This window comes from Teleopsis dalmanni, chromosome 1, assembly GCF_002237135.1.
Source record: "Teleopsis dalmanni isolate 2A chromosome 1, ASM223713v2, whole genome shotgun sequence".
Lineage (NCBI taxonomy): Eukaryota > Metazoa > Arthropoda > Insecta > Diptera > Diopsidae > Teleopsis > Teleopsis dalmanni.
The window spans coordinates 16687830-16714118 of NC_051846.1; the positions used below are offsets into that span (position 1 = coordinate 16687830).

Here is a 26289-nt window from a genome sequence, read left to right on the forward strand (position 1 = left end):
TACTCCTAAAAAACGCGTTGCTCGAACTAATAAAAAAAACCAATTGACGCTTTAAACTTTGGAATCTAGTAAATAAACAAAGTAATGCCAAAAAGATGTTTGCATTATTAAACAAAACTAATTACTGATACGTTTAAAGCATATATTTTATATTTTCTTTATTTTTTAATATTTATTTATATATTATGAATTGCCTATTGAAATTTCCATTTCTAATTTATGAAAATAGTCTAACTTTACTCCTCCTGATGATGTTCTAATTTGATGAAATACATTATTTTCTTTCACCCATCACGCTATTTAATTGCTGATAAAATATCCCGCTGCATAGGGTATACTCTTAACCAGGGCTGTCCAGACTAGATGCGATCGCGGGCCAATACAAATCACTATATAGATTGGAGAGCCGCAGAAACAAATATATACGTTCGTAGTTGTTTTTGACAGAAATAAAAATACAGTTATAATGTTAAATTTAGTTTTATTTATTTATCAATTGAAATTCATTTATTTGGTATACCATAAAATAAAATAATGTACTTTTATCAGCAATCCAATAGAAAATTTGCGTAATTGCTCTTAACAAATCTTATTCGTTATTGTTACACCCGACATTACTTATAAATAACGTAATTTACGCTCTCACTCATTCATCTCAAGGCAAGGAACTAATAAATGTAATCTTTCTCCAGGTTTAAATAAGTTTGAAAATTCAAATGTTGAGCTCTTCAGTTGTCTTTCTCTGTTTATTGGAATGCTTATGGGATATTATGTACCTCATAGCACAGTTCGTAGCACAGTTAAGACTGAATGAGAGTAAAAGTATCTTTACACTCATAAAATAATTAATTTTCTTGTCGACCTCAAAGAGTTGAACCGATCATTATTTAAGAGCATTTATTTCTTGGTTTCTCCAGCACACATGGAACCCATATGCATAAAATATGCACAATGTATGTGAAGAATTTATCGACTATGAAGTTCCTTTTTATGGCTTGTATATTTAGTTTGATTTTGCTTTTGGAATAGTGTGGACTATTCGCACAGTTGTTCAGAGTTTTTTATGTATTCGAGGTTTGTTTTATGCATAACTGAAACTACTCGTATCTACATAAATACTTAAAATATACGAGTGTATATATTGCCAATTTGTTTACATTTGAATTGCTCTGAATTTGTTAATATTTGATGAACTATGCATTTGCGACGGTGGAATATTAAAAAGCTTTCAATAGCCGGAATTGCCTGTCTAGTCGTTTACTTTATCTTCTCGAGTCACTTCCATAAGTACAACATTGATGCTGTTATCAGCGATACGCATCCGGAAGAAGTGTGGGAGTACGTAGCAGATTTCAGTAAAATGCGTTTGCTAAACCCAACAATGTAAGTGCGGAAATGAAACAAGATCGTTATTTTATAAATAAGTATAGTATGTATAAAGTATGTATACAGTATGAACTAAAAATAGTGAAGACTAATTGCAGAACATACACATACTATATATGTATATATAATCATATGTATATCAATTAAAACATATGGATAAATGAAATATTTCAGAATAAAATATTAAAACGTTTTTTAGCTTAAACTTCCATGTCGTATCTGATAGTGGCCATGCACATGATTGGCGTTATACTGTGATATATACGGAGCGTCTTTCGCATTGGCCTTACTGGTTGAATACCGGTAAAGGTGATTACATAGTGAAGAAGTCCATGCCTGGTGTGGTACCACAACTTTTTACAATAGACTCAGAACATGAGACTTGTTTCTTTGGAGGCTTTTACTGTTGTAAGTACTTGAGCTTAACAATTTAGATATATGTATATATAGATGAACAATTATTTTTAAAAATATAAAACAAATTTACAAATTCTTTATACAAATTTTCCGGCACAAGATAGTAATGAGAATAGCTGGAGCCCATTGAAACCATTTACAATACATTAACATTTATTTGTTAAAATTATTAGATAAAAAGATCTAAAAAATTAAACTTCTTCTAACCTACTTACAGACCGCGTGTAAAGCCCAAAACTTTACAGGTAGCTTTTCTTACTGTACAATTTTTTGAGATATTTTTAAAATTCTTTCTATATGCTTAATTATAGGTGTTCTATGCAATATTTTTTTGTACAAAAAAAGTTATAATATATAAAATCAGAATAATTTAAACTAAAAACATTGGCGTTTTTAAAACAACATATTTTTCTAGAATTAAAGAATTAATAGGTTCGCTAAGACTACGGCGTTGGGTCTAGCTAGCGTTCAGCTTTGGTCCATTGATTGTTACTACCTTAGTCCCAAATGTATAAGAAGTATTAATATGTGTACATACATACATATGTATAAGCAACAAACTCACATAACACAGTCGATAAAAGCTGCGCTTATTTCAAAGCTTGAAATAATACCTAGCTTGTATATGAAATATATGTATATATATACATATATATATATTTATGAATAATGTATTAGATAATAAGAATATAATCTCTAATCTATATACATATATCCGTCGACGCCTTTCTCTAATGTAGCCAACATTAGTGAGGTCAAATACAAACTTAAAACAACTTAAAACTTCTAAACCAGAATTGCATAGCAACCAAACTCTCAATAAGCCTTTCCCTAATATCCTCAGGGAAGAGTAACGCGTTCCCCGTACAGCAAGAAATTGAGATCAGGAGATTCCACATGTGCTAAACATTTATTAGTCATGCATGAATGCGTCAATTCCTTATGTGGTGCTAAATTGCTACTCTGCACTCCATGATGTCACTGCACTGTTTTCATGTCCTAATGTACACATCAATTGTAGACTCAAACTGATATATAGATCCGTCTCTTTGGAGTGGCTAGGTTATTTTCAATTAAAGTCTCATCCATTCTTATACCGCTTTAGCTTTTAAATGCTCACTCCCTTTCTATTTCACACTTCTGTTATTCAACCATATTCTTACCCATTTATTTGAATTTTTGTGATTCATTTCATTTTGTCTGCTATATAGACCGCCACAGGCTTCCATAATAACAACAATAAACGAAATGATTAAATATGTTGTAATATAGCTAATAACCATATTTATATATAATCATACCTTGCAGATATAATATCCTCTTTAATTGAATTCTTATTATTTGTCCGACTTGTGATATCCGCCAGTGTATATACGACAGAACTATGTTACATACTCAATTTGTTCCTACTTTTAGTTTTATTTTCCTAACTTTTGTTTTAAATTTTGCTGAATACACAATTATTACAAAATCTGGGTAATTTTAAGTATTTATTTAATATCAGAAATAAGATAAAAAAAATTTGTTTACTTACTTTTATTATTTATTTTGCAAGTGCGTTCTATTAGCGAATTTAAGTTCAGTAGCCTGGGCAAGGATACGTATTGCATCGATAATATACAGTACCAGTGTCCTCCATTCCTAAGTGTGCCGTGCAGACGTGAACTCGAATATCAACGGAAAGCGATCATACACAATCTCACAGCGATTTTCAACAAAAAACAACAAAAGATTTAGACGATTTAGATGATTCTGCTTTCATTTATTCATTAGAATTAAATTCAAATTCAAATTTATACATTTTAAGAAATGTTAAATATATTATTTGGCAAATAAAAATTTTAAAATTATAATTCAATTAAATACATTAGATATTCAAAACGTACTCATATACATATAAGTACTTAACTTAAAGTTTTATACTATAATGTCTTTGTTTGTATGGTATTTACTAATTTTATTAATATCTATAAATTATAATTTAAAAATATAGAATATTGTAAAATACTCTAATCAGTTTAAAAATTTACAATTTTTGAATTATCTATTACGTTTCAAAATAGCAGTTAAATATTATTTAAGTACACTGCAATGTCTTTTTCGGCCGACCATTGCCACAAATACGAAAAATGTGCTCTCCGTTGATGCTTTTTATCTTTTATCTACAGAAACTTTTATATACCCGTGCCCTTGCCCTTGCCCGTGCGACCTAAATACGGGGTAGTTCCCGTAGTAATTTTAATTCCCAATTGTTGGAAAATAACTTTGAAAAATATTTCATACAATGGAAGCGCACTGGTTTCATTCCAACCATAAAGCTCGATATTTATAAATTTTAACTAAAATATTATATTGAAGTGAAATATTATATTATATTAAAAAATAGTTAGGTGATATGCACCAATAGTTAATCTTTAGCAGATATACAACACATGGAACCTTTTTAATCGCATCGATTGCAAATTTATATATAATTTATAAATTTCGGACTATTGGAACTGAACATATAAACTTAAACTTAAACTGTAAAATCCAGACGTTTACTTCTGCGAGGTTCTTTGATATTTTCAGAACGTCTCTTAAATTGTTTAATGTTCTCTTCCGACGTCTTTGTTCTAGTTTTTGGTGTAGTGATTACACTTATTGAAGAAGGTGTTTTGGGCTGAATGGGATTGACAGTTCGCGTACTAATACCAGCAGCTTTGCCGACATCAGATAAATTTTTTTTATGAAACCATTTTGTCAGCTTAGTCGTTTGCGTAGTCTGCGTGGTTTTTGATTTTGGAGATCTGGTTTTATTTGGACCTAATATTTGAGTCCGTTTGTTTGAAGCATTAATATTTGTCTCATCATCGACTGGTGTTAAATATGTGTTACCAATCAAATAATTTGTAATTTTATTATGGTTATTATTGTGTGTTGACGGCGATTTTGTACGAATTGGAGATACGTCACCATTAGCAGTGATCCGCATTGTACTTCCGAAAATATCATTTGTGGTGATTTCAAATATATCGTCATTCACAATATTATTCGACTTTTTAGCCGCCTTGTTATTTTTAGAATTTTTTATTGTATTCAGCTCTTGCTTGTTTTGTAAATTCGTGATTGCTGCAATTGGATGTGCGGGTAAAATAGGCGGTGTTGCAGTGTCCTTTCTGGTAGTTGCAAGAGTTTTTAAAACATTTTTTTTTAAGTTCGGATCGAACATATTTTCGAGTAAATCTAAACATGAACGAGATTGCACTTTTCTCTTCTTATCTAGCAGTGCAGTTTGTTGTTGTAACTGTTTAACTTCGGAACCAAATATTTTGAAACCATCAAACGGTATGTTCTTGTTTGCTTGAGTGCAAGTTATAGGTAAGTCTGAACAATTGCTGAATAGATCTGGTGATTGTTCTTTGTTACGCTCAATATATTTATCAAATACATCGACAAATGTAGTTCGAATTTCTTCTTTTATCTTTGACGGCCTTAGGGCTTTTTTCTGCTTAAGCGCAATTGTGCGTCTACTTTGATTTGATTGTGATGATTCTTGCGAACTGGATAATACTATAATGTCTTGATTTTTGTTATTTACATTCTGTTTTGTTGAGACATATATAATGTCGTTGTCAGTTAGTGATGCAGACGGTAAGTTAGCTAATGCCGCCATATAAGCAGGTGGAGTTGGTGGTACCAGAAACTCTGTTCTTATTCTCTGACTATTGAAACTAGAAGGAGGACCTTGAGCACATTGCATATCTTCATACTCTGAACATAATGATACTAATGGAAGTTCACTCGAATAATTAGTATTCTTTTTAACCTGTTTTTTATGTTCATTTTTTTTATTAATAAGCTTTTCTCGATTTCGTTTTGTATCTGTATTATTTTTGCATACTTTGATATTTACTTTGAATTCTTTAGTTGATTCACTTCCTTTTTTTTCTTTCGTTTCTTCTTTATTTAATTTTGTTTTAATGTTCTTCTTCAATTTAGTTGGTTTTCTTAAAACGTCAGGATCGGTTTTAGGGTCTATTATTAGCGTTAAATTGTTTCGCAAATATTTATTATTAGCAGATTGCAAAGCATGCCGAGTCAATCTTGACATTCTCCGTGTCGCCTTCCATTCCACATTTCGCAAAACTATGGAACGACGTCGAGTCTTCGGTGTCTTCGGTGTCTTTATTGTCGGTGATTTCTTATTGATGGGGTTATCGTTACTTTGCACCTCCGTAGTTACTGATTTTGATGGTTTTGGAGTTTGTTCCAATCTTTTTATCTTTTTAAGTTCTGTTTCATTTTTGTCAGATGAATTAATTTTCTTACGTTTTTCGGGACAAGTTTTTTGAACTGTTATAGTGGATTTATTTCTATTTGCTGTTCGTTTATCCGCCTTCATTGAAGTTTCAGAGTCTTTTCTTTTCACAGTCTTGCGTTCTCTAGTCAGTAAAGGCTTTTCTGCACTTGTAGTACATTTTGTGCGAATGTTTTTTACATTATCTTTTACATTAGATACCGTAGGTGGTTTCATACACTTCTGTACCTCTTTCTTAGTAATGTTGTTTTTCTCATTTGAATTTATGTTTCGAACATGTACTTTAACAGGTTTAGTTTTAGGATTTTCAGCTCTAATATATCCAGTTACTTTAGTATCCACAGATATAGCATCATTACTTGATAAATCCACTATTTCAGGTTGTTTGTCTGAACATACTAAATCTGATTTTTCACAATTAACAACAATTTCTTCAATTAGAGACTCAACGTCTGAATCAGATAATAGCAATAAAGGAGACATAAGAGGGGATTCTTCTTCGTTTTTTTCAACATTATCTATAACCAATTTTAATTTATTTTTGTCTTGCACATTTATGACCTTTGAATTGTCTAAAAGTTTCGTGACGGCACCGTTTGGTTTTATTTTTTCTAACGACATCGCAATATTGTTCACAGTCTCACTACTGGATTGTGTCTCATTTATATTAGTTGCTGTGCGCCATAATCCTAAGCTGATTTTGTGGCGATCCCCCTTTACCAAAGGCAAGTCATCCTTGAACTCATAACAAAATCGACGTAATCGAAAGTCTCTAAAAAGCATTGTGTTAAAATTTCGTTAAAAACAGTAAATCAATTTATACATACTTGCAGTAGTTACTTAAAATTTCTCGTTTAACGTAGTATTCCTCTAATTTTATTTTTCGCGATGATAAATCATTCAATGCAGGCAGTTTAAAATGATTTTCAAAAACACTGTACGATTGATATTTATTTTCCAAAAGACCACCCAAACGTAAAATACTATACAAAAGTCTGACATCAGACTAAAAAGAAATGTTAAATTATTTTATGGTATTTTTATAATGAAATGCTTTGATTTTATTATAAATATTCCTTATTTCATAACAAAATAAATTTTTTTTATAGTTATAGTTATGATATAACTTATCACAGTGATTATAGTTTAATGAAGTGAAAAAATAGTTAAATCAACAGAAGTCTTAAAAACTCATACTGTCGAATATAATAATAAAAAAACAAATTTACCCATGCTTTAATTTCTACACATAATTGTGAAAAGACCCTAAAAATATTGTGAAATGGACCACTAATTTTAATATACGATGAATTTATATTATTAAATATATATGATAAAATCTTTATCAATTATATAAAGGCACTTTTTTTCATGTTGACTTTTTCTCGAGTTAGTGCATCTGGGCACTTTTACTCTTTGATAGCTAGGTGATTTCTGATTATTCGATGACTGATCTAAGATCTGCGCACCGCACCGTGTAGCTACGGATTATTCTGAGATTAGATAGTGGTAAGTAGGACAGCCTGTCGGTTTTTCGCAAAAAACCTTCAGGATTTTGTCCCTTATCTATTTTTTGACCGGGTTTATTCTAACATCTCTCAGCATTTCATTTGTGCATGTATGTATGAAACCACAACCTGAAGATTATAATTATGGATTTATTTATTTATTTTTCAAATGAAAAACATAAAAATGTATATAAGATAAGAAGTACATACTATTTTTTCGTATTGTATTTATATTAGTTCATTGTTAATTGTACAATATCTATACATTAATACTGACAAAAAATAATATACAAAAAAACATAGAAATTATGTTTAAATATTATTGCGTTATTTCTCGAAATCAAACAGTTTTACTGTTTAAATTTAGACAGATTTGAATTTGTAGAAGTCGGCTTTCTAAAACTTTATTAAATAGAAATAAACGTTTCCACAAATTGACACCACTTTAAAAAAGTGGCTTTATTGTGAATGGAACGAAGAGTTGTGACAAATTAGAGAAATTTGGAATTATAAGAGTTCTACTGGATTAAAAATAAATTTCTATTCAAAGTTTACTTACAGTGATATCAATACTGGATATTATTATGTCTACTTTTCTCTCATAGTTTTTAATCAACATTGATGTACAAAAACTATTATTTAGCATCTCGCCGCGATTATCAATGACTATATAATCAAACTTGAATTTACTCAAATCGATTGATCTCAAAGTATTCCATTTTGCAATATATACATTGTAAACGTTATCTGTAAAATCTGTAAACAGTAGACAACACACATATGCACATGTTTAAAATGTAATTTAAATGAACGGTAATAGTGCTTACCTTTGTCGCTTTTAATTAACATGACAGATAAATTTGTTAATACATCCAAATGGAATTGCCAGCTCATTACACAGTCATCATCATTAACAACGATTAAGCATTTTTTATACAATGCCACAGCTCCAAGTAGAACTGATACGACTGCACTTTTTCCCAACCCACTTTCGTCATTAAAAACACTGAATTCATGTTTAATTAATCGCGGAAGGAGAAAGCGTATAGCATCAATTTGAAAATTTTTGAAATATTGACGTATATGTCCAGGAATTTTAATTTTCTCACTTATTTGGACCAGATTTGGTGCCTGTTGAGCTACAAAATGATACATTGCGCCAAATTTACTCGTACGTCGTAAGTGTATACAGCGAAGTTGTAATTGTGTTAGTGTTACGTGTTAATAATCAGTGTTTGTGTAAACGAGATGTAGTGATAAATACGTTAAAACTAAAATATAAAATGTTTTTATATAAAAAAATATCACAAACATAGATAATGAACCAATAAGTAACGACGGCGGCGTATCGAAATATTCCTGATCAATTCTCCCAACATTTGTAAAGAAATGCATGCGTTCCTCTTCAAGAGCTCGTGTCAGCTGTGCTTCAGATTTTTAAATCTAGTATTTTCCAATTTGACTCGAAGACAAAAGCTGTTGTTTATGTTATTCAATCAGTATATAACTTTGACTGCATAAAATTTGTATTCACTATTCCTCATATTACTTTGTGTAATAAATAATAAGACCACCGCGGTGAAATATCCACAGCAGAAGCATTTGACACTTATGTGACACAAAAATATAACGTAGTTGGTACCGAATGAAATGAGCGGAGTGCACACGATTACTTCGAATACAATATTACAATATGGCATCTGTCAAATTTTCGTATTGTGTTTTGAAATTCTCCAATATTTGTTCTTCATCTCATGTATTGAAATTGTGTATTTCTTACTAATAATTCCAATATAAATAATATGGCGTCTACCCAGGCCGAATGAATGAGCCATTTGTAAGTGTTTACATTCGTTGTAATTCATTTGTTCCCATTTTAAACAGCTGATTTTTGTACTTGCCTGTTGATTTGATTTTTGGCCTGTGCCAAAAAAATGTTGCATGAAGGTTAAATATACCTTCAAACCTTACAATATAAACTGAAAACATATTTTTAACTTCGATTAAGTACTTTTTGGGAAGTAGAAGTTCTAAAAAGAGGTGCATCGTTTTCACGAAAATGCAACCACCAAACATTTTTTGTTAATATGTCAAAAACAGCTTTCTGAAACTATCAAAATGCCATGAAAAGTTTTTATTTAGGGTATGTTCAATGTATTTCTTTGCATTTGGATCACATTCAACCCCCGTTGGAACGCATTCATACAAGAATGACCCAATTGCTTCTTATTATATTTTGTAAGCAAAAGAAAAATTTTAAAAAGTAATTTAACATTTATTTTCGTATTCACCAATTATATACAAATATTTTACTTTCGCTATTCACTGTTCTATTCTGATATGAAGACTAATATGTGTGTGTAAGATGAAAGATGGAGAAATCCAATACAAATTTCTTACCAATCCGAATTCATATCAATGAGTAATTAGTAATATTTTAATAATATGAGTAATCCAAGCTGCTCGTGCTCTTTAACAAGTCATTTAAAGTTTTCAAGAGAAAATAATTAAAAAGAAATTGACAGCGAGTGTCATACCCAATTGTTTTTGACGGCACAGGGGAAAATATATTCAATCCTCTAACCAGTTGACATATTTACTTATTTTTAAAAATAATAAAATATAAAATATATACAACGAAGATGAATGCTAGAACTGATGCCATGTTAATGCAAGTTTTGGAAGAGCGCAAAACAGTGAATAGTTTTTTGGAAGCTGTGTTTGGATTTTTAAAACGCAAGTATGTGAAGTTATTATTTAACATTACCCATATCACACAGATTATTTCTAGTACTGATTTTTATCATATCAAAACTGACCAGGAACCTATAGGATTCCCCAAGGGAATTCGTGAAAAACTCGTCTTCATGATAATGCAGCATTATAGTCCAGATAATGACATGGAAAAATTAACATTGGAAAACAATGACTATGATGTTCCGGCAGCTGTAACGGAAATTGAAGTAGGGACTGAGGATTTACCAATTCAATCAGAAGAAAATATTCCTACTTCTTGTAATATTAAAAATGGTATCACAAAACATATATTTATCCCAGCAGATTACAAAAATGGTGCGCTTCATGATGTATTTTGTTGGTCACAAACGCTTAAAGACATTGATTTGCATGTAATGTTACCGGAATCACTCACAAGCGCCAAATCATTATCAATTGACATAAAAGCTAATGAAATAATAATTAAAAGTAAGAAGGATCCGAGTCATGTTATACTAAACGAAAAAATAAGCAACAAATATAAACATAATGATACTGTGTGGACAATTTCAGAAAATAAGTTGCTTATAAATTTTGGTAATTATTATTTAATATGCATACATTTGTTTATATAGTTTAATATAATCGAAATATTTTCAGACAAATGTAAAGAAATGTGGTGGGAAAAGCTTTTCGATTCTGAAAATTGTATTGATGTAACGAAAATTGACTCTGAACGATTTATTGAAGAACTTCCTGAAGAATCACAAGCTGCAATACAAAAATTTCGTGCTGAACAGTTAGAAAAAGAAAATCAAACCCATCAATCCAGTTTAGAAAATGATGAAATGCTACAAAAGTTACGCAAAGCGTGGGATGCTGAAGACTCACCTTTTAAAGGGATGCCGTTCGAAAACGTTCAATTTCAAAAAAGATAAACTTTCATTTTTAGTAATTTTTGTATTAGTGTTATTAGGTAAAAAATTTCTTAAAACTAAAATAATAAATTAGTGTTTTAATTTATTTATTACAACTAAAATAAAACTAAAAAGTTTAAAATCGTTTAAGTCTGATGCATTGCAATTCCCGCGTCTTTGCATTTAACTGTGCTTTTTGATATTCGTAATCACGTTTATCGGGTGACCAAGCAAGGTACATGTATGCTGTTAGTAATACAGAGAGTATTAAGCGATCCAAACTCATGAGGTTTGTAATCCAAAAAATTACAAAAAAGCTTATAAATGACGGATGACGTACGTGACTGTATAAAGCGGAAAGTTGATTAGATTTGTATGATATGGGTGTTCCTAAGTTCTTCGCATTGTAATAGGTCTGTAATGTACTGCTTTAAAGTGGACATTTATTTTTTTTTGTTTGAGTAACTTACCTGCTTTATTCCAAGAATTTCTGGTAAGTCCAAAATAATGCTTCCCCCATATATAACAATCCATGCGTATGTGTGTATGACTACAACTGTCCACCAAAGCAGTGCACTTTCTTCCACATTGAATTGCCACAGTATGACAGATTGTGCCGATTGCCAATTATTAACTAAATACTAAAAAAAAAAATAACTCCAATCATCAATAATTTTGTGCTTAATACTTACATGTAAACATAGAGATGACGTCATGCAATATATACTTCTCTCCAAAACCTCTAATTTGAATATTTTAAAGATTTTTTTCAGTATTTCAGATTTCATTAAACTGTGCTGAAAAATAAAACCAATTAAAAGCAAAGTGTCTAGTGCAATTGGACCATAGGACGTCTCGAGCCGCGATTTGTTGTCAAGTAAACTAAATATCCATTTAGATGCCAGTGGAACTGTTTTAGGCAATGATAAGAATATCATTAATTTTCCAACCACATAAAATGTGTACGTCATTGATATTAATGAAAATAGCACCGCGAATAAACGAGCAAGCGACGTCATTTTGATGAATATTTATACAACTCTTGCTGTGCATCTTTTGCACTAACAATTCATTGATAAATACCAAAACAAACGCTTAGTGTTGTTGAATCCGTTATAATTACTGGTTACTTCGAATTCAATGAATTTGGTTACCAGCGAAATACGCTTACAGTAACAATCAGATGTGATTATTTTCTTTTTATTCGGTAAAACTACGGCAAAATCTCGTTATTTCAAAATTGGAATTAAATTTGAAGTGCTTATGCAAAATAATGAATAACGTAATATAAGTAAAAATAAATAATAATGAATTTAACATTGATTTACTAATTTCATTTTAATTAATTTAATTTTATTAGTTTACCAAGAAGAATTGAAATGGTCCGTTACGTGCTTACTCATTTTATTACGTTACAGAATATTTAATTAGCAAACCCCGTCTTGATATTAATTTTTTGAAGTTTGCAACAGTAAAGAATCATTATTAAGGAGTCAAGCTGAAATAGAATTTGTAATAAGACCCAAATTATTATTATTGCTGTATATTCAATCTAGTATTCTTTGAAAAATTTAAATATTTAAAAATAAATTAGTGAAAATTGAATCTAATATTTTTTCATTTTCATAAAATAGAAAACAAAAGATGTTACAAAAATAGGTCCAAATTGTTATAGTTTAAAATAGCACTTAACTGTTTTGTAGGACGTAAAGCTTAAAAATGACTGATCAACAACTAGATCAAGAGTTTCATTGCAACCTAATTAGGTTCAATGACATAATTAAATTACATTGTAATTATCGTGAGAAAATTGTTGTTACGGAATGGATAAGCAAATTAAAGTCGTGCTCAACCAATACAGACGAGCGAAAACTAAGGAATATGTTTTTGGAACATTTCATACAGTGCTGTAATGCTGATATATTTAGAAAGCCCCCATTTAATAAGAATATATCAACTTCAGCTAATTTAATAGACTACGCTCATTATTTGGTAATATTAATCATATATATTTTCATTTCTCTTTTTGATTTTCTTTTACTGTTTTGATTTAAGCCTAAACTTGCCGGTATCAAGAAAGAAGCTCCAAACACTCCCTGGAAGACGACAATGAAAAACGTAACTGAAATGTTTTCCATAAGTCACGAATTTTCCGATTTCCTATCTCAATTGCCTGTACCTAGGGATGGTGGAATTTTTATTATGAACATTAAGAAGAAAGAAGATTGTTGAAATTGGCTAACTTCTGTCGAATGCAAACCTGTGATCACTCAAGCGCTAAATACAAAATTATCATTTAAGCTTTACGTCCTGCAAAATTTTGCAAAATTAAAAAACAATAATTGTTACAATAAAACTACTATAAGAATTCATAAAATTTAAATACTGGAGTTTAGTAAATTGCATATATCACAAATAGTTGTTTAAAAAATACTCGCAAGAGATTTTAACAAAGACGTATAATCGTTTAATAAGCTATATTGTATTTTCTGAAAAACACATTGTTTAGCTAATCAAAAGAAGAGTGTATTTCAATAATTATTAATATTAATTCATTACTAATCATCAAAGCAATGTTATAATTTTAATACTTTCCTCAACAATATTGTTTGTTATATAATCTTAGTAGGCATTGCTCTTATATTAGTTCTAATCTAGAATTGAATTGAAATTATCACGAAAAAAAAATTACAAGATAAAAATTGTTCAAAATTAACGCAGATAAAAATAGTATTTGGCTTTACTTTGGGACGTAAATTTTGAAGATGGCTGATCAACAATTAGATCAAGAATTTCATTGTAATCTACATAGGCTTGACGAAATAATTAGGAAATGTAACTATCGTGAAAAAATCATTGCCACGGAATGGATCAGTAAACTAAGAGCGACCTCAAATAGCACAGATGAGAGGAAGCTTAGAAACATGTTTCTGGAACATTTCATAAAATGTTGTGATGGCACTTTGTTTAGTAAACCTCCATTTAATAAAAATTTGCTTGTGTCAGCTAAATTAGTTGACTACGCGTATTATTTGGTAATCTTGTTTAATTAAGCATATTTATAATTTCCTTGTCAAACATATTGTTTTGTTTTCAGCCCCAACTTGCTAAACTTGGTAAAGTGGAGAAAACATCTAGTCCGTGGGAAGTGACTATGAAGAGTGTAAGTGAAATGTTTACAATAAGTGCAGAATTCTCGGATTTCTTGTCGTATATGCCAGTACCTAGGGACGGCGCCATATTTATTATGAATATTAAGAGAAAATGTAATTAGTTAATATTTGCGGTTTCCTAGAATGGATTACTATTGACATCGTTCAGCAGACCACAATGGTTAATTTCAAAGTTTTACGTCCTGTTAAAATTATCGTACATCTTTTGGCATGAATTTAAAAGCTTTAATTGCAATAATAAATAATTAATACGCAATCATAAGTAAAAAGTTTTTTTAGTATATGTCATTATAAGTAAAAAAGTTTTTTTAGCATACGTCATCATAGGTAAAAAGTTTTTTTTAGTATATTATAATACGATTTCGATAGTAGCAGAAACTCAATTGAATTATAAAGTTATCTGACAACAAGTTTACTTATTTCTCACATATTATATCTGAAAATTGCTCTAACAGTTGAAAATTTGTTATGAATAGTTTACGGTAATATAACTATGCATTTGCAGGCATGTTTGTAATCTAATTTCAATCAGCGGAACGATCTGAGTAATATCAAAATTATTTTTAGTGTTGTCAAGCCTTTTATATTAAAAGGCTTAATATATAAATATTATTATTTATTTTTATATTAACAACGAAATAACTCAGAAAGTGCTCTTATTTTATATTGGATTCACACGGAAGTTTTATTTGTAATTTTAGCTGTCAATTGTTCTCGCTTTAAATGCAAACTGAAAATTTTTGACAACTGAAATCAGAAACAAAACTCGTGTGAATCCAGTATTACATTACAAACAAAACTACCGTGTGAATCCACATATTTACTATGGTTTGCAATTATGTTTGCTTTATGCTTTACTCTTTGTTTTCTATCTACTAAATTTAAGAAACGAACTGTCGCTTTCTTAAAGCTTCTCTGACGATAGTTGTGTTTCTACTATGGCCGTGTGCGAGTTCATGAAAATTGAGGTAAAGTAAATTGAAATTTCCTAGAGATTTTTTGCACTGCACTTGTGGAAATATTTATTTATTGTACTTATTTATTATTTTTGGTTTAAAGTTTTCAAATTTATTTATTAAAACTCTTCTAAAATTTTTACAATAGTTAACTTAATTTAGCTTATTTTTATCTAATTTACCCTACTCGAAATTTTGGTAAATACCAACATTCGCTGCCATACCGTCATAATTTACTATTTCTCTCAATTTACCACCAATTTATTCGAACTCGCATATGGCCTATATGATAGAATATATGGAATTACTTTTCGTATGAATGTTTTTACGTATGTGAAAAACAATATGATGAATTTATTTAGAGCACGTAGAAGAATTGTCAGTATGGCAGCACTACACTAGCGAAATCGTTTCTAAATATGACATCGAACAACGGAAATAAGAACGTCATCTCTTAACAAATAAACCATATCAAGTGCAGTGGAAAACAATGTTTACTTTGTGGACTCTTATAGAAGCGTCTCTATTGTGTTTAAATGCAGTCTGCGTGTTGCATGAGGAACGCTTTTTAGCCAAGTGTAAGCAATATAATAATCTTTAAAGGTGTTTTGTTTTTCAACACATTACTAATTCTAGTCGGTTGGGGAGCGCGGCCTCAAGCAAATGAATTTGGTGACCCTTCGGCAAAGGCACAAATGCTGAATTTAATACGTTCCATACGAACTGTTGCTAAAAGTAAGAGCTTAATTTATATTTAATAATTCATTCGAGTTTACACTTTTTATTTCAGTTCCCCTCATATTCTTAAACATTCTAGCAATACTTTTCAAGCTTATACTAGGCTAATGATTTTTGTAATTTAATTGTTAATAATTAAGCAATAAAATGTTTTTTAAATTTTGTTATTTATTGTAATGTTGATTTGCGTTGTAGTACTGACTTAACACGATTTTCCAAGGCAATGCTATAAGCATCTAATTTGTAAGCTGCTGCTTCCAGTTTATCTACCGTGTCGGATATTTCGTCTATTTGTTTCATTAATGGTATCTGTAATATGTATTTAGCTTTTAATAGATATGTTAACATAATTTTATCTTTATTTATACCAATTGTTGAAATTTATAACTAAGTTCATTTGTTGAAACACTTAAGTTCTCAGCAATTTGACGCATATCAGAATATTTCGCCACAGTTGCTTTATTCATATCTTCAAGTAATTTATAGTCCTCTAATGGTGTATTAATTTCATGCGTTATGTATTCTTCAGTTTTACGAAACATTTTTGTGGCGAGCTTGCTAAGATTAGGGTCGTGTGGGTCCAATGCTTCAAAGCTTGAAGTACTAGTCGATAAAGATCCTCTTATAGGTGAATCCAAAAGATTTTGTTCCGATTTAGATGTGACAGTTGATTCCATTTTAATTTCACTATCTTAAGTTTTCAATTATTATAGAAATTATTATAACGCATTTAGCAACTATTCAATATACGTCAATATTGTTTTGTGTAAGTCGACACCTGACATTTGTTTACAAATTGAACGGCTGGTATGAACGTTACCAGATTGTCAAATATCCTATTAACCTCTTCATATTAAAAGTCAAAGAATATCTTGCAAAAATTATTTGGTAACTCGTACATTTGCGTGGGCATTACCAAGTTTGCGTCAAATACAGTCAATAAGTGTTAGGAAATTCAAAAAGAACCTGAATTGTCGTTTACTTTCAAAAGATAGAGCCTGAATTTTATGAAGTATTCTCTGGTAAATATGTAAATAGTAATATTTAAATATTAAATGTTGCAATTTATTAAAAACAATTTTTTAATGACAAACTATAACAGTAACCAACTCTCTTTTATTTTTGTTATATTGTAAATACTTAAAATAAACATAAGAAAAACATTTATTTTTAAATTTTATGTTTCCATATAAAACTTATAGGTGTGTTTGCATTAGGCTTTGAAATTGCATAAAATTTACTATTAACATTTATTTATTTATACTACGATAAAAACAATTTTAATTGACGTTTATTTTAACAATTGTTTCGTCAAACTAATTGTGGTTTAAAATTGAAACTATCTTGTTTGACGTTCATTTTATTATAGTAAATTGATTCAATTTATATAGAATTTCAGTTGAAAGAACAATAATAGAATAGAATAGAATGCACATTTGACGCTTCGTTGATGTTGTAGTCTTTTAGAATTTAAAAATCAAACGTCTACACGGATAGCAATACATGTACCTACTTGGTGAGTTAAGTTAGACACAAAAAAAAAAAAAAAAATAGGTGGAAACAATTGAACTTAACTTTGGTCAAGGTAGAGGAACCTTATAATCTAATGCGTGACATATAATTGTTCATTACGTAGCTGCACGCGATTTCAATTGGTACAGTCCTTGTTGCACATGGAACACAGTTTTGTTGTATGAAGATTGTAAGCGTACAGCTGTAGAGAATGTATTTGGATTTTACGGAGGACTGAATGTTATTTCCGATATTTAATCTTACGTTGAAAGGACCACGTTTATGCTAAGTAATTGTTTAGTACTTGGTTATATCCGGATTTAAAATTGTGTTTCAATTTTTGTTGTATATTGAACGTATTTTTCTTTCACTGAGATTTTAGGTGAAGAATTGTAGAGATTGTATCTTTTTGGATATTATTGAGGAATGAAAGCTTTTCTCAATTTTTAATATCACTAATGTTATCTGTGTTGAGATAGTCGATCTATTCTACTTTAAAGGATTCTGTTAATTATGATCCCAACGATGTCAGGGTCTATGTTTTGGCACCATTCGTCAACATAGATGCTCAAATGCTGCTCACCCCTCTTAACTGAAGCAAGAAGCAAGGCATTTTGTTTTTTGTCAATATTTTGACCGTAGGGTTTAATTTCTTTAATGTCCAATTTAACAATTATGTCAACCAATTAATTTCATTTTAACGTATAACACACATTGATTAATTACATAAAATTCTATTCTTTATATAATAATTTATATGTATATAAATTTCCGCGATATTTCAGAAATACCTTTCAAATAGGAATAGAATACAATTCTGAAGATGTTTGTAAACCCTATATCCCGTACATATATATATATATACAAATATATATATACATATATATATTACTTAAGTTTAAAGTTCTGTGTAAATTATTTATGCAAATAAGATATTCAAAATATTCGTTATCTTCATTTCTATTAGGTTACGAATATTGAGCTCACGCAATCTCCTGAATTGCTGCTGGAAGATTGTTCCTGACATACAAAAAGAATTGTAAGAGCTAGATCGACATATAAACTTTATTGTTAGCAATTGATTAAAAAATAAGCTTTTGTATATTAAAATCGATTTAGTTTAAAAGTTGATACTATGAAGCATCTATTCGACGAGAGCGACTGGAATGTCTATAAGTGTGATGTATTAAATTTGAGTGTAGGCACTCCTGGCTCAGATTTACTGGAACAGTGCTGTGAGAACTTTAAGATTGCTTCGGTACACCGAATGGTGGGTAAATATATTCGTATTGAAATAACTATTCAATTAACGTTCATTTTCGACATAAGAATCTTGAAAAAAATAAAAACAATGCTTATTTGTTTCAATATGGTCCAACTCCGGGTATAGAGGAGGCCCGTAATGCTATTGCAACGTTTTGTACTGATAAATATCAAAGCGAGGTGAAGAGGTAAGATATGAAAAATTTATTTTACAAGATAAGCATAATTAAGTATAAATTAAAATTTCAATTTGATATTGATTTACTTTAGTGATGATATGATAATAACCAGTGGTGCTACTCAGGGTTTACACTTTGTATTGACAACATTAGTCGATTTGAATGGAGTAGTATTTATTGACGAAGTGACATATATGATAGCTCTTGATGCTATAAAACAAATTGATACATTACAAATAATACCAAGTAAATGAAAAACATCCATATTCGAATTCTCAACATTATCTATATAATTATTTAATATGCGTGTAGTTCCATTGACTGATGAAGGTGTTGACTTATCTCGATTTGAGTGCATTTTGGAGGAAAAAAAATTCAAACCGAAAAACAAGGAATTTTGGGGTATTTATTACAGCATACCAGTATACCACAATCCCACAGGCTTACTTTTCTCAGAGGGTAAATTTAGTTATATCAGAAAGTATATTCAGTTTTTACAGACATTTATATTGATCTATGTCACAGCGGTATGTGAAGGATTGGTGAAATTGGCACGTAAATATGACTTTCTCATTTGCTGTGATGATGTTTACAATATACTTAATTATTGCGGAAATGCTCCACCAAAACGTTTATATGCATACGATAAGAACACTGATCCTGATTTTCGAGGCAATGTTATCTCGAATTGCAGTTTTTCAAAGATTTTAGGACCAGGTTTACGATTGGGTTGGATCGAGACTTCGCCTAGAATACGAACAATTCTATTAAAATCGTAAATATTTATAAGACCTTTTATTACTATTTACTGACATTGGTTTTATAATTACAGTGGTGTTATTAGAAGTGGCGGATGTTTTAATAACTACACCTCAGGCATTTTAACCAGTTTGTTTGAGCTTGGCTTGGCGCAGACCCAAATAAGTTGCTGGAAAGAAATTTATAATGAACGAATGGTGGCTACTTGTGCAATATTTCAGAAACATTTGCCAGTAGGTTGTAGTATAAAATCACCTGGAGGAGGATATTTCATTTGGATTTCCTTGCCTATAAATACGGATGCAAGTGATTTTCTTCAGTTCTGTAAACGTGAGGAAAAAATTATTTTTATACCTGCTTCAGCATTTTCTCTGGATGGGAAAGCCAAAAAAAATTGCTTCCGGATATCGATCGGATTTCATAGCACAGAAAGATTAATAGATGGCGCTAGTAGAATTTGTTCAGCAATTACACGGTTTTTAAAATTATAATTTTTTTTGAAAATTTTTGTAGTTTCATATGGTATATTTTTGATAAAATTCTATAACTTTTAAAATTGTATAGACTAACTACATAATTAGCTTTCATTGTTACTCAATGTATTTCATTGTGTCAATATTTTAAATTTAATGTCAATAAATAACGCAAAATGGTGTAAAAATAAAAGTTGGTATGGTATCGAGAATTGTTGTAGCATAAAAGATCAACTATGGTCGCAATGCTCCGCTCTGTTAGAAGACGGTACCCTGTTTATCTCTATTCTATCTAGAAGTGTTTTTTTAGATGGTTATATTATCAGGACTATTTTGGTCATAGCAATTGATGAGACTATCTTGAAGACTGGGAAGATACTAATGGATAAGTAATATATAGAAAAATAGTGGTAATTTATTATACATACATATCTTTAATGTGGTCACTGTTAACAAGTGTCAGCGTTTATTGATACTTAAAACAAACTAATTTCGTGAGGTACAGTAACTGATTAATTCTTCATAACCAACACCGGTTATGCTTTTTTACTATATGTCGCTGTAAATCAATTTTCTTCCAAAATGTCACTTCACATAAACTACACTTAATAGTTTTGCCTACTGTGTGTATAGTTAAATGCTGTTTTAAATGGCACAGTTGTGTAAAACTCTTGGCACAAACATGGCAAATATGTTTTCGCTCATTTTGATGCTGACTCAAGACATGTTTCCTGAGATGATCTAAAGTAGCAAACTGCTTGTCACAGAGTTGGCAAACATGCCGTTTAAAGTTCGTGTGTACTATGCGCAAGTGTTGTTTGAAATTATTTCTAGCCATAAATCGTTTCTCACAGTACGGACACTTATGGGATGTAAAGCTTTTGGAAGCATTGTTTTGTTGACACTCTGATTTGTGAGTTCTGTATTCATTTAAATTATTATAACTTGCTTCACATTTGTTACAAATTAGAGTTTCCAATTGGTGCTTATGCGCTAAATGTTGAAGCAGTTCATTTTGCGTTGTGCAGCTTAAATAACATTTAGGGCATTGGAAAGCTGCATGAGTTATTACATTTTTATCATTTGCTTGCATTTGTAGCATCATATCAGGTAGATTCAAATCTAGTGCATCCCAGCATTCGGAAAAATGCAAATCATTGCCCTCAGAATTGGTGAGTAAAAACTCATCAAGGAACTCTTCGTTCATATCCATTTCAACGTCATTCGATAAATGGTTATCATAGAAATGCTGTTCCAACATATGACGGGAAAGAAAGTAAACAAAGTTGCTACTTTCTTCAGTTTTGTTACAAAGTGTGCAATAGTACAGTAACGAATTTTGTTGATGCTTCGATGAAATGTGTTTTAGCAAGTGTCCTTTGTTTTTGTAATGTTTAAAAGGGCACTGCACACAATTGTAACTCCCTTCTGAGTGACATTCTATTTGGTGCTTTGCTAGCTGCTCAGAACTAGCGTATAAACTGCAACAGAAAGCACATATGTTGGTTAAAGTTGTTTCCATGACTTTCTCGTGTAATTTCTGATGAGCTGTGCACTGACGAAATGAGTAAAAAACTTCTGGACATTCAGTACATCTATAAACTCGGCGATCTTTTTTCAAATTCTCTTTACTGGAAACTCTTTTTGTAGTACTGACTTCTTCTTTTGGCAATAAACTTCGCTGTTTTGGGCTTTGGATTGCATTCTTTTGTTCTATGATGTTTACGGCTTCTTTTTGTTGATCTAAGAACTGCCGCGAAGATTCTATTTGTTTCACAAATAAATACGAATTTTGTAGCTGACAAAAACATTTTTTGCATATTTTATCTGCTTTGCTTAGCTGAAATTAAAAATATTAATGCTGTTTTTTTTCACATTATTAATAAATTTTACCGCACAGATATCAGAAGCAAAAATTTTTAGGCATTCTCTTGCGTTAATTTTTTTATTTTCAAAAGATACTTCGCTTTCTTGAAAATTATTGCAAACTTTTTTGTTACCACAAAAATTACACAAATTAAACATTTTATAAAAAATAATTGATATAAAAAACTAGAAATTCTTTAGCAAAAATACACTTAGAATAATGACTTGGCGGTAACAGCTGGTTTTGTTTACATCAAAATAGTGGTGAATAAAAATAACCATATGGGTACCGACTACTTCGCACGTATTTGTATAGGATACGTAAAAATCACTGAACATTGTGGCCGTGTGCGAGTTCGAGTAAATTGAGGTAAATTAAATTGAAATTTCCTTGGGGTTTTTTGCACTGCACTTATGTAAATATTAATTTATTTATTGCATTCATTTATTATTTTTGGTTTAAAGCTTTCAAATATATTTATTTATTTATTACACATCCTATAAAATTTTCGCGATGGTGATACTTAATTTATCTAATTTATCCTACTCGAAATTCTGGTAAATACCAACATTTGCTACCATACCGACATAATTTACTATTTCCCTCAATTTACTCGAACTCGCACATGGCCTATATTTGTAAACAACATAATACATTCGCTATTATTAAAAAAATAAATATTGTGTCCTTAACGTAAAAATTTTGAAGACTAAAATTGATTTATAATTATTGTAAATAGTTCAGAATTTTCCTGTTAATTTATTTTATCCTTACTTTTCTCAGAATGAATTACAGGATGATGATAGGAAATTTATTTAATATTTTCTGCATGGAGTAAAATCAAAACAAAAGTCCACAAAATATTTAAATGTAACAAAATTTAGATTAAGAAAAAATTTTATTTGTATAATTCTAACAATTGGCAGACATATATGTATGTTGTATAATGAGAAGACGCTGGAGATGAATTGGGCACATACTCTGTAAAAGCCCTATTGATATATCAAAAGCCGCATTCGAATGGAACCCAGTGGGAAAACGAAAACCTTGTAGATCATATAACACATTGAGAAGTCCGGTGTCAGCAGAGCTTGAGTCTTTGTATATATTTCTCCAATATTGTTATCTCCTTTAAGGAAGGTGCGGTGTGTGCATAACATAAACAGAAAGATCGACGATTCAACAAAAAAACAAGGCTCCACGAATTTGTATAATCGGAGAAATTGTTTGGAGAGTGTCACAAAATGTACAAGAAATCCTGTAAGTATTCCATTTTGTTCGAATAACCTTTAAACACATGTACTTACTGGGAACATCTATCGCGTTCAAATGAATAGTGAATTAAATAAGCTTCATCGTGAGATTAACATTGCTTAGTGGATTAATATTAAAGGGTTTCGTTGACTGGTTCATGTTAAGGGAATGGATAAGAATGATTTAGAGAAAATCTTGTTTAAAGCAGTATTAATAGAAAATATAACCCTAATTACCCTAATTAAAGAGCAGTAGATCATATAAAAAAGAAATCTGATGGCCTATGAAAAATCCCAAATAACAATTTAAAGATAATAAAAATCTGATTTCATGGAATAGTTAAAAAACTCATGATAGTTTTAAGAGGGTACTGGTCAGTTTGTTTAAAAATACACAGAACTGTGAAAATTAAAACATTCCTCTAAGGAAGACTACGTTATTGAAGCCATGGAGGACCTACTAAGTATAGATAATCCTTTTAATAAATTCGCAGGAGGGTTTTAAAACTGACATACTCGTCTATAGGGTACTTGGATCGAAGAAGAAGCTTTGCTGTTCCTAAAATTAATTTGATTGGTTGATTGCTTGGGCAGGATTTGAAGAAGGTAACATGTGTTTCGTATTTTCAATATTGTAAAATTACTTCTGTTGTAACTGTTAACTTCGACAAACTTGATTTAAAATAACTAATAAATTCTTTTTAAGTCGATTGAAGTACTTAGCGTATATATACCTAAATCAAGAATAAATCTAGTATGTGTTAGTTTTTTTAATTATAGAAAAACGTTTAAAAATAATAAATAAATTCATTTCGTTTATGTTATAGTGTATTAGATTTGTTGTTAAAAATATTTGTGTATTTAAAATTCTTCGTATTTTGCGAAACTTTCTTTCGGGAGTCAAAATTGAAAGTAAAAATGAGTTGCAGTAGGCGACGTCTACAGATTGATAATTGGTTCCAGTGTGATCCGAAGAAACCTTTACCGAAAACCACATATGAAGAAACATTTGATGGGAGAGATATTCGGATAACAAAACAAGGGATAGCGCCCCGAAAACTTATTAACTTTCAGTCATACACAATGGAAGAGTGAATTATTTTATAAATTTTTCATGCATCTATTATTACTTATAACGTCTGTTTTAGTTTGAGTTTTGATCCAATGCCCAATCATCCAGTAGAAAAATATTCTTGGACAACGTTTTATAGAAGAGACTTTGTGGTTCCTCCACAGTTAAATAATAAGAAAAATATATACATCAAAGATAAAAACGAAGATAAAAGAGAAGCTAAAGAAATTCCCTTTTTATGGAATCGAAAAGTTCATAATGATTTTGAATGGAATACGCATATTGATTTTAAATTTATGGATGACCATTTATTTGATCTCTCAGCTGCTCGTAAAGAAATTAATAAATACAGACAATTAAGGTTAGTTAATTAGGCTATAAGTTTTCTGTTTAGCTTATTTAGGGATATTATCAATAGTTAAATAGGCAGGTGAAAGAAAGCATTGGATTTTTGAGTTTCTAATCGACATACTTAGGCCAAATTATCACATTGTGGTGTCCATAATCTAAGTAAAACATCTAAATCAATCAACTTCCTATGAAATATTGTGTTGATTTAATAAACCTCAGCAACATACAAGATGTCCTCTAGCTGATAGCAACCCAATAGTTTCATTATTTTTTGTTTACGCGCTGGACAGAAACAGGGAATGTGTTTGAGAAGAGAAGGTCTTCTCTTCGTCATCATCACTGATATCATCACAAATATTATATTAAGTTAAGGTGGCGGCCTTGTGCATCAAAGCCCACCTGAACTCAAATAAAGGCCTGTTGTGATGCCATGGATTATCGTTATTCATACGTTCACCAAAAGGACTCATAAAGGGTGAATCAAGTTATTATAAGTTCGGTTTTAGTAAACTTGTCAAGTTCTTAATTTTGCAAGATGATAACTCTGTCAAGATGGCAATAAAAGTGTTCACGAAGATTTTGAATCTTAACCTAGCTAATGATAAAGGATACTGACACAGGAAATGAAGTATAGTTACATCTGCTAAGCAAATTAAGCTTTAGTTGCAGTTATTAACTCTTACGTTTCTTGTTCAATTTGTACCACGTCAATATTGGGGTCTGAAAGGAATTTTCATCTATCGAAATTTTATTATAAATATTTTAATTACTTATTATATTGAAATGTTATAGTTTTATATTAGTTATTCTTCGATTTTAAGCTCGAGTCTGGTAGTAAATTCCACGAACGAGCAGCTTTAAAATATAAATTTGATACGTTAAAGAAATCAGTTTTTTATAAAATAAATTGAATTTGTAATTTAGATAAACTAAAATACTCGTCATACTTGCTAGCGTTCTCTTAAGATCGTGACAACAAGTTATGTACCACTCTAACTTTGAAAAAATTTTTTTGTATTTAAACATTTAAATAATATACTATGAATTAAAATCTTTCGATCAATAATTATTTTCTATTAAAATTTCTAACACTTTTATATTATTTAACCATCTTTTTTATAGAAATAGCGCTTTTAAATTTGAAGAACTTTCTGGGGTTGAACCATGTAAAAGAGTTGATGCAAAATAAATCTGCACCGGGGCCTATTTGAAGAACTAGAATGACTTGTAAATATGTAGAATTTTACTATTGGTACTATTGCTATTTATTCAAATGAATTGAAAAAAGTAATTCTAGGTCCATACATTACAGAATTTCAAATTTTAAAATTATTATGTAGAGTCAGTGTTAAATTTTACGAATGCTTCTGGATATTTCTAATACTCTAAATTGTGTATACGTTTAATAAAAATACATATAACATTACATAAATATATTAAATTTTAAAAG

At 30.2% G+C, this 26289-nt stretch overlaps 11 protein-coding genes across 14 annotated transcripts; 7 read left to right on the forward strand and 4 right to left on the reverse strand.

Moving 5' to 3' along the window:
• The first annotated feature begins 883 nt into the window (after window positions 1-883).
• On the forward strand, window positions 884-3693 carry LOC119665635. The gene is made up of 3 exons (XM_038074865.1): window positions 884-1383; window positions 1586-1794; window positions 3359-3693. The coding sequence occupies exons 1-3, from the start codon at window positions 1196-1198 to the stop codon at window positions 3538-3540; spliced, it is 579 nt and encodes a 192-aa protein (XP_037930793.1). The 5' UTR covers window positions 884-1195; the 3' UTR covers window positions 3541-3693.
• Window positions 3694-3832: 139 nt separating this feature from the next.
• On the reverse strand, window positions 3833-9393 carry LOC119665628 (protein suppressor of underreplication). The gene is made up of 5 exons (XM_038074859.1): window positions 8937-9393; window positions 8439-8882; window positions 8171-8367; window positions 6931-7109; window positions 3833-6875 (listed from the first exon to the last, which is right to left on the reverse strand). Exons 2-5 carry the CDS (start codon window positions 8764-8766, stop codon window positions 4322-4324), a joined length of 3258 nt encoding a protein of 1085 aa, XP_037930787.1. The 5' UTR covers window positions 8767-8882; window positions 8937-9393; the 3' UTR covers window positions 3833-4321.
• A 576-nt stretch (window positions 9394-9969) lies between these two features.
• Window positions 9970-11299, forward strand: LOC119672214 (nudC domain-containing protein 3). Its single transcript, XM_038083213.1, has 3 exons — window positions 9970-10351; window positions 10403-10923; window positions 10987-11299. Exons 1-3 carry the CDS (start codon window positions 10254-10256, stop codon window positions 11262-11264), a joined length of 897 nt encoding a protein of 298 aa, XP_037939141.1. The 5' UTR covers window positions 9970-10253; the 3' UTR covers window positions 11265-11299.
• A 31-nt stretch (window positions 11300-11330) lies between these two features.
• Window positions 11331-12405, reverse strand: LOC119672215 (nurim homolog). The gene is made up of 3 exons (XM_038083214.1): window positions 11936-12405; window positions 11714-11884; window positions 11331-11658 (listed from the first exon to the last, which is right to left on the reverse strand). Exons 1-3 carry the CDS (start codon window positions 12260-12262, stop codon window positions 11380-11382), a joined length of 777 nt encoding a protein of 258 aa, XP_037939142.1. The 5' UTR covers window positions 12263-12405; the 3' UTR covers window positions 11331-11379.
• Window positions 12406-12867: 462 nt separating this feature from the next.
• On the forward strand, window positions 12868-13626 carry LOC119673372. The gene is made up of 2 exons (XM_038084635.1): window positions 12868-13235; window positions 13299-13626. Exons 1-2 carry the CDS (start codon window positions 12963-12965, stop codon window positions 13473-13475), a joined length of 450 nt encoding a protein of 149 aa, XP_037940563.1. The 5' UTR covers window positions 12868-12962; the 3' UTR covers window positions 13476-13626.
• A 290-nt stretch (window positions 13627-13916) lies between these two features.
• On the forward strand, window positions 13917-14672 carry LOC119673373. Its single transcript, XM_038084636.1, has 2 exons — window positions 13917-14278; window positions 14341-14672. Exons 1-2 carry the CDS (start codon window positions 14009-14011, stop codon window positions 14515-14517), a joined length of 447 nt encoding a protein of 148 aa, XP_037940564.1. The 5' UTR covers window positions 13917-14008; the 3' UTR covers window positions 14518-14672.
• A 1116-nt stretch (window positions 14673-15788) lies between these two features.
• On the forward strand, window positions 15789-16277 carry LOC119670330 (immediate early response 3-interacting protein 1). The gene is made up of 3 exons (XM_038080557.1): window positions 15789-15950; window positions 16009-16107; window positions 16163-16277. The coding sequence occupies exons 1-3, from the start codon at window positions 15863-15865 to the stop codon at window positions 16216-16218; spliced, it is 243 nt and encodes an 80-aa protein (XP_037936485.1). The 5' UTR covers window positions 15789-15862; the 3' UTR covers window positions 16219-16277.
• On the reverse strand, window positions 16259-16884 carry LOC119670325 (biogenesis of lysosome-related organelles complex 1 subunit 2). The gene is made up of 2 exons (XM_038080545.1): window positions 16479-16884; window positions 16259-16419 (listed from the first exon to the last, which is right to left on the reverse strand). The coding sequence occupies exons 1-2, from the start codon at window positions 16785-16787 to the stop codon at window positions 16279-16281; spliced, it is 450 nt and encodes a 149-aa protein (XP_037936473.1). The 5' UTR covers window positions 16788-16884; the 3' UTR covers window positions 16259-16278.
• Window positions 16885-17041: 157 nt separating this feature from the next.
• On the forward strand, window positions 17042-20634 carry LOC119670301 (uncharacterized protein YER152C). Of its 4 annotated transcripts, XM_038080518.1 has the most exons (9): window positions 17512-17626; window positions 17696-17911; window positions 18590-18661; window positions 18742-18892; window positions 18952-19073; window positions 19156-19310; window positions 19377-19523; window positions 19590-19839; window positions 19897-20634. In XM_038080518.1, the coding sequence occupies exons 4-9, from the start codon at window positions 18758-18760 to the stop codon at window positions 20312-20314; spliced, it is 1227 nt and encodes a 408-aa protein (XP_037936446.1). In that variant the 5' UTR covers window positions 17512-17626; window positions 17696-17911; window positions 18590-18661; window positions 18742-18757; the 3' UTR covers window positions 20315-20634. The 4 variants fall into 4 exon arrangements, with proteins under 4 accessions (XP_037936438.1, XP_037936446.1, XP_037936460.1 ...); XM_038080510.1 differs by lacking the exons at window positions 17512-17626; window positions 17696-17911 and adding an exon at window positions 17042-17132; XM_038080532.1 differs by lacking the exon at window positions 17696-17911 and having other exon boundaries at window positions 17566-17626.
• Window positions 20635-20733: 99 nt separating this feature from the next.
• Window positions 20734-22321, reverse strand: LOC119677676 (telomere zinc finger-associated protein-like). Its single transcript, XM_038089128.1, has 2 exons — window positions 22190-22321; window positions 20734-22136 (listed from the first exon to the last, which is right to left on the reverse strand). Exons 1-2 carry the CDS (start codon window positions 22319-22321, stop codon window positions 20817-20819), a joined length of 1452 nt encoding a protein of 483 aa, XP_037945056.1. The 3' UTR covers window positions 20734-20816.
• Window positions 22322-24227: 1906 nt separating this feature from the next.
• On the forward strand, window positions 24228-26254 carry LOC119666310. Its single transcript, XM_038075591.1, has 3 exons — window positions 24228-24507; window positions 24565-24849; window positions 25962-26254. The coding sequence occupies exons 1-3, from the start codon at window positions 24335-24337 to the stop codon at window positions 26026-26028; spliced, it is 525 nt and encodes a 174-aa protein (XP_037931519.1). The 5' UTR covers window positions 24228-24334; the 3' UTR covers window positions 26029-26254.
• The last annotated feature ends 35 nt before the right edge of the window (window positions 26255-26289 follow it).

Coding starts and splice junctions, on each gene's coding strand:
- LOC119673373 (XM_038084636.1), top strand. CDS start 14,009: ATGGCTGATCAACAATTAGATCAAGAATTTCATTGTAATCTACATAGG. Junction 14,279..14,340: donor TTGACTACGCGTATTATTTG/GTAATCTTGTTT, acceptor TTTTGTTTTCAG/CCCCAACTTGCTAAACTTGG.
- LOC119670325 (XM_038080545.1), bottom strand. CDS start 16,787: ATGGAATCAACTGTCACATCTAAATCGGAACAAAATCTTTTGGATTCA. Junction 16,420..16,478: donor GTTATAAATTTCAACAATTG/GTATAAATAAAG, acceptor TACATATTACAG/ATACCATTAATGAAACAAAT.
- LOC119666310 (XM_038075591.1), top strand. CDS start 24,335: ATGAGTTGCAGTAGGCGACGTCTACAGATTGATAATTGGTTCCAGTGT. Junction 24,508..24,564: donor CAGTCATACACAATGGAAGA/GTGAATTATTTT, acceptor CGTCTGTTTTAG/TTTGAGTTTTGATCCAATGC. Junction 24,850..25,961: donor AATAAATACAGACAATTAAG/GTTAGTTAATTA, acceptor TCTTTTTTATAG/AAATAGCGCTTTTAAATTTG.
- LOC119672215 (XM_038083214.1), bottom strand. CDS start 12,262: ATGACGTCGCTTGCTCGTTTATTCGCGGTGCTATTTTCATTAATATCA. Junction 11,885..11,935: donor CGTCATCTCTATGTTTACAT/GTAAGTATTAAG, acceptor TTTTTTTTTTAG/TATTTAGTTAATAATTGGCA. Junction 11,659..11,713: donor AAATTCTTGGAATAAAGCAG/GTAAGTTACTCA, acceptor AGTACATTACAG/ACCTATTACAATGCGAAGAA.
- LOC119670301 (XM_038080510.1), top strand. CDS start 18,758: ATGAAGCATCTATTCGACGAGAGCGACTGGAATGTCTATAAGTGTGAT. Junction 19,074..19,155: donor TATCAAAGCGAGGTGAAGAG/GTAAGATATGAA, acceptor GATTTACTTTAG/TGATGATATGATAATAACCA. Junction 19,524..19,589: donor AGGCTTACTTTTCTCAGAGG/GTAAATTTAGTT, acceptor TCTATGTCACAG/CGGTATGTGAAGGATTGGTG.
- LOC119677676 (XM_038089128.1), bottom strand. CDS start 22,321: ATGTTTAATTTGTGTAATTTTTGTGGTAACAAAAAAGTTTGCAATAAT. Junction 22,137..22,189: donor TTGCTTCTGATATCTGTGCG/GTAAAATTTATT, acceptor TTTTAATTTCAG/CTAAGCAAAGCAGATAAAAT.
- LOC119665635 (XM_038074865.1), top strand. CDS start 1,196: ATGCATTTGCGACGGTGGAATATTAAAAAGCTTTCAATAGCCGGAATT. Junction 1,384..1,585: donor CGTTTGCTAAACCCAACAAT/GTAAGTGCGGAA, acceptor AACGTTTTTTAG/CTTAAACTTCCATGTCGTAT. Junction 1,795..3,358: donor CTTTGGAGGCTTTTACTGTT/GTAAGTACTTGA, acceptor TTATTTTGCAAG/TGCGTTCTATTAGCGAATTT.
- LOC119673372 (XM_038084635.1), top strand. CDS start 12,963: ATGACTGATCAACAACTAGATCAAGAGTTTCATTGCAACCTAATTAGG. Junction 13,236..13,298: donor TAGACTACGCTCATTATTTG/GTAATATTAATC, acceptor TTTTGATTTAAG/CCTAAACTTGCCGGTATCAA.
- LOC119670330 (XM_038080557.1), top strand. CDS start 15,863: ATGTTTACTTTGTGGACTCTTATAGAAGCGTCTCTATTGTGTTTAAAT. Junction 15,951..16,008: donor GGAACGCTTTTTAGCCAAGT/GTAAGCAATATA, acceptor TACTAATTCTAG/TCGGTTGGGGAGCGCGGCCT. Junction 16,108..16,162: donor CATACGAACTGTTGCTAAAA/GTAAGAGCTTAA, acceptor TTTTTATTTCAG/TTCCCCTCATATTCTTAAAC.
- LOC119665628 (XM_038074859.1), bottom strand. CDS start 8,766: ATGTATCATTTTGTAGCTCAACAGGCACCAAATCTGGTCCAAATAAGT. Junction 7,110..8,170: donor TATCCAGTATTGATATCACT/GTAAGTAAACTT, acceptor ATTTCTTTTTAG/TCTGATGTCAGACTTTTGTA. Junction 6,876..6,930: donor ATTTTAAGTAACTACTGCAA/GTATGTATAAAT, acceptor AATGCTTTTTAG/AGACTTTCGATTACGTCGAT.
- LOC119672214 (XM_038083213.1), top strand. CDS start 10,254: ATGAATGCTAGAACTGATGCCATGTTAATGCAAGTTTTGGAAGAGCGC. Junction 10,352..10,402: donor TTTGGATTTTTAAAACGCAA/GTATGTGAAGTT, acceptor GATTATTTCTAG/TACTGATTTTTATCATATCA. Junction 10,924..10,986: donor TAAGTTGCTTATAAATTTTG/GTAATTATTATT, acceptor AAATATTTTCAG/ACAAATGTAAAGAAATGTGG.